Genomic DNA, 4,624 nt, shown 5'->3' on the forward strand with positions numbered 1-4,624 from the left:
GGCACAGGGGGTGCTGGTTACGGACGAGGTCTGATCCTGCACTTTCACCTTTCCCTGCCCTAGTCGCTCCATGTCCTTGTCGATTTAGACATGCCAGTTTTTGCTGTGGTCTAGAGATGTTGATTGATGCTTTGCTTGTGGCCATAGTTGGCCTCTAGGATGCCTTGTCTCGAGGGCGACGACCCTGATGTGGGAGCCGCGATGTTGGTGGGTTGAACCCGCGACTCAGGCAGGAGCTAGCTACCATGGCCTCAGGGAGGGGCGCGTGGTGGACGGTGTTTGACGTTCCGTGATGGGGGTGCGGCGGAAGGTGTCGTGTCCGTCACATCCTGGTCAAAAGTGGAGCGTGCTTCTGACATGTGAAAACTATGTTTGGCTCCTGGTCATCCATTGTGCTCCAGATGAAAATCTTGATCTTTTGAATCAGGCGATGGCAATGCTCTGGTGTCATCATCTTCCTAAAGATAATGGAGCAGTTGGTGAATAGTCTCCACGGTTTATTTCCGCTGGTTTTTTTCGTCTCTCCTTCCACCACCCCCTCCCACCCTGGTCCATCGGTTTATTTTTCTCTCCACTCTTTAGTACAACCAGAACTTTCCTAACGTATAACAAATCACGGATCTAACTTCCTTAAATTATGCAAATCAATCGATTCCTTTTATTGGTTCACTTTGTCTTAGGAAACAAATAATAGATTTTTAGGAAACAAATAATATATTTTAATCTAACTTTCCTAATTTATCTAAATCAATTGATTTCTCTCATTAGTGAAATTTGTTTTAGGAAACAAATAACCAACACGTCACAAACTTTCCTCCCAATAAATAGTTTCTTAACATTTGCAAACTTTCCTAATCAGACACGTCACAAACAGGCAGGTACTGATATCACGTTACCAAACAATAAAACCCAATTTGCATAGAAATCAGTTCAAAATCCTAACTTTCCTAAATTTCTACCTTTCCTTGATAACAACCAATATTTCCTATGTTTTCCACCTATAGAAGGAAATCACCCCTCCATCGATATTAGCATTTTTTGGAATGAGATCTCCAGGTTATGATTTTTTTGTGATTCTTTCCAATTATGACCTCTCCTTCCGCTCCGGCTCCTTCTCACATAAATACTTCCACCACAGCCAGCTGACGCCACCCCAGACCTCCTGCTTCTCCACACCTTCTCCGCCACCTCCTCCTCGTACTCCATTGACAATCTCTCCGCCATGTTTGTCCACGGCGGTGTCGAGGACATGGCGCAGCAGCGTACCAGTGGTAGAGCAGCGCATAGCAACAGGAAGTAGCACGCAGCAGGCGAGGCAAGCGATCGGCGTGGCTGAGGGGGCGGCCGGCAGAAGATGGTCGTGACAGGAGGGGGGCGAGGTAGGGGCACGACTGTGGGCGAGCGAAGGGATAGGCGGCAACAGACGGGGCGAGCGCAGCTAGCGAGAGTGTGGCGCGTGGCCAGGGTTTGCGTCGCACTGGTCACAATGGTGCGGTGGCTGCGGTGAGCGCGACGGCAGTGGCGGGCGCGATCGACGCGGTGTGGCACAGGCGTGGCATGGAGAGGGAGTGGCCCCACGGGCGCGGAAGAAGAGCAACAGGTTCGGGCATGGGCGCGCATAGGAGCGGGCATGTGCCACCGGGTCAATCCGAGAAGCTCGGTGGCTACCCCTGCAATGGCCATGGCGGACGGCGGTTCTCGGCCACGGCGAAATACCTAACGAGAGCAAACGAGAGGGGAAACAGGGGAAAGGCAAGAGGAGATCATGACGGTGTCAATGACGCCCTAGGGGAAGACAAGGGAGCTCGGGGTGGCGCGGATCGAACGACAATGTTACGGTGGCCGAAGGTTGAGGAAGACGGCAGCGACGTCGATGCGGGGGTGCTGGACTTGATCTCGTTGGCGCAGACGAAGTAGCGGAGGAGTTCGGAACTCCTCGACAAGCTCCTAGCCTGCAGGGAGAGCAGTGGCTGTGTGGACGGGGTCGGTCATGGTGGCCGTGGCGTCTGACTTCGTCCAGATCCACGGGATCGAGCGAGTGAGGAGGAGAAGTGGATCTGGGAGGGGGCGTCGAGGAGTGAGGCCTTGGGGGGCAGGGGAGGCATGGCATCACCCTTATCCATTCCCCTTCGATGCCGGCGAGGTGGTCGGGCGGGAGCTCGGCTCTGTAGCGACGCGGCTCGGGGAAATATAAGTTGTGGTGGCAAATATAATGCACATAATCCATATTGTTATGCACTAGCGCGTGTGCGTGTGAAATAGATGGATTATGATTCCGTATCCAATAAGATGGATATGTGTGTGTTATAGAGAGAGAGAGGGAGAGGGGGAGAGAGAGTGAGGAAGAGGGAGGGAGAGGGAGTGTGTGTGAGAATTTAATGGTAAAAAATATCGTCAATGTCACTTGATATGTATGAGAATATTAAATGTAATATTAACATAACTGATATTAAACTCTTAAATTTAATGTGGCTCCATTGTAACACACAGATGTTCTTCTAGTCTTCCTAAAGACACTGTCTTGTAACTTACGGATCGTGGACATTCAGCTTCACCTCTTAGCTGTGGGTTCACGGTTGAGGGGCTTCATGGACTTCATTAGTGCTGCACACTCTTGGTTTTACACGTTCAGCTCGTTCAATGAACAACACAGCGGTCGCGAACACACAGCCGCGGCACCGCGCGCTTCCAAACCAGCATCGTGCGCCCAAGGGACGTGCCGCCCGCACGAGCACGCTCAAAACGAGGTCGCCGCCACGGACGGGCCATGCTGTTTCCCGGCTGGGGCCATGCATGCCATGCATGCCAACGACATGATAACGGCGGCTGCTACGGATCAGCCGGCTGCCCAGCTGTACGATTCAAGCGCGTGTGGCCGTCCAATTCATGCGATGCAGCCAGTCTCCCTTCCCTTTCCCTCACACAACGTGCCCCTTGATGACCGCACATGACCTTCTGCAGCTCACACGACCTTCTGCAGAAAATAAGGTTGCAACACCAACGCCTCCTCCGTGGCACCGTCGCCGGCGACCACACAGCCGTGGATGCTGCGACCCTGACAAGCGCAGCTCCGACGAGACACGACCCTGGACACTATCTGTTGCATCTTTCACCATGCAGCAGGACTCATGCTACAAAAAGTCTGAGCGACCCCGGCCATGTCCTCGCTACTGGTGCCTGACTTTGCAGCACGCACCAGCTCCCATGGAAGCACCGTGAAGCATTGACGGTGCCCGGCGGCGCTTCAATGCAACCCCGGCGGCGCTTCAATGCACCCGCGGCGCTTCAATGCAGCTCCGGCGACGATTCAATGCAACTCCAGCTGCGCTTCATTGGAACCCGACGAAGCGTTCAACGACGCTGCGGCGCTTCATTGTAGCTCCGGCGGCCCCATCGATGCTCCACTGCAGCAACGTGCATGGCGAGCTCTGTGGCAGCGCCGACGTCGGTGGATGCTGGGACGCCGCGTGCGACGGCAATGGTGGATGCACCGACGCGACAACAACAACACAAGGCGGCACCGATGGATGCTTCGATGCAGCCACCCACTATCGACAGCATGCGGCGGCTCCGGTGGATGCCACGACGCGGTCCTGTTGTGGTTCTCAATGGTGCCATCCTCTCGAGCTTGCATCAATGGCAGCTACGGCCATGGCTGGATTGCAGCAACAGGGTGGCTAATGGGGCAGGGTAGCATCCATGCGGCGTCGCTGGCGGTGCCTCCCGGTTCCCATTTGTGGTGGTTGGTGGTGCTCGCCATGGGATTGACGGCCTCTCCTATGGCAGTTAAGAACAAGGAAGAAAAGGGCAAAGAGAGAAAATGAGTGGAGAAGAGGAGATAAGGCTGTTGAAGCGGTGGGTGACCTGTCATGAGACAGGTGTCGCATACAGAAGCCGGTTTAGAGCAAGTACAATAGAGCTGAGTCAGCGGGCTATAAGAAATAAATTAATATATTTGTGCTTAGTTGGAGGAAAGAGAAGAGGAGAGAGAAGATAAGCGGGCTCTTCATGAAGAGCCAGCTCTAGCACGTGCTCCTAGGCACTTTATGAGAATGAAAGGTGGACCACATAATAAAAAAGTAGTATACTCTTTTGATTTACTATTGTACATGTTGACTATAAGATGGGCTGTAGATGACATGGCACTGGCTTATAGCCAGCAGCTGGCTATACTATTGACCATGCTCTTAAGTGAGTAAGAAATCATCCGACTAAAAGTAAACCTTTTCCCATGATAACATGTCCAAAAATTGCTAAAAATGGTAGTAACCTGTCTGCCCCACTTCTCATCATCTGAGGCGGGACACGTGAGTCGGTGAGTGGCTAGGAAAAAGCCACGCAGACCAAAATATCAATCAGTGGGAAGCGAGTTTTGACATCTGTTGTAGCAGTACCCATCTCTCTCCCCGGTCTGCAGAGTCTCGAATAATGGCCTCCTCAGCGACTGGGACTCGGCACGTCGTCGCGGTGCCGTACACGGGCCGCGGCCACATCAACCCCATGCTCGCCGTGTGCCGCCTGCTCGTCGCCGCGGACGGCGCCCTCACCGTCACCGTCGTCGTCACCGAGGAGTGGCACGCGCTGCTGGCCTCCGCGCCCACGCTGCCGGACCGCCTGCGCTTCG

At 53.7% G+C, this 4,624-nt stretch overlaps 1 protein-coding gene across 1 annotated transcript in view; it reads left to right on the plus strand.

Annotated features, from left to right (window-relative positions):
* The first annotated feature begins 4,419 nt into the window (after positions 1–4,419).
* The window catches only part of LOC119269315 (UDP-glycosyltransferase 87A1-like), a 1,895-nt gene continuing 1,690 nt past the window's right edge, over positions 4,420–4,624 (plus strand). The window contains exon 1 of the mRNA XM_037551110.1: positions 4,420–4,616. Within this exon, the coding sequence (XP_037407007.1) occupies positions 4,429–4,616 (188 nt within the window). The 5' untranslated portion in view covers positions 4,420–4,428. The remainder of the gene's footprint in view (positions 4,617–4,624) is intronic.

The sequence above is a fragment of the Triticum dicoccoides genome, chromosome 3A, assembly GCF_002162155.2.
Source record: "Triticum dicoccoides isolate Atlit2015 ecotype Zavitan chromosome 3A, WEW_v2.0, whole genome shotgun sequence".
NCBI classification, from domain to species: Eukaryota; Viridiplantae; Streptophyta; class Magnoliopsida; order Poales; family Poaceae; genus Triticum; species Triticum dicoccoides.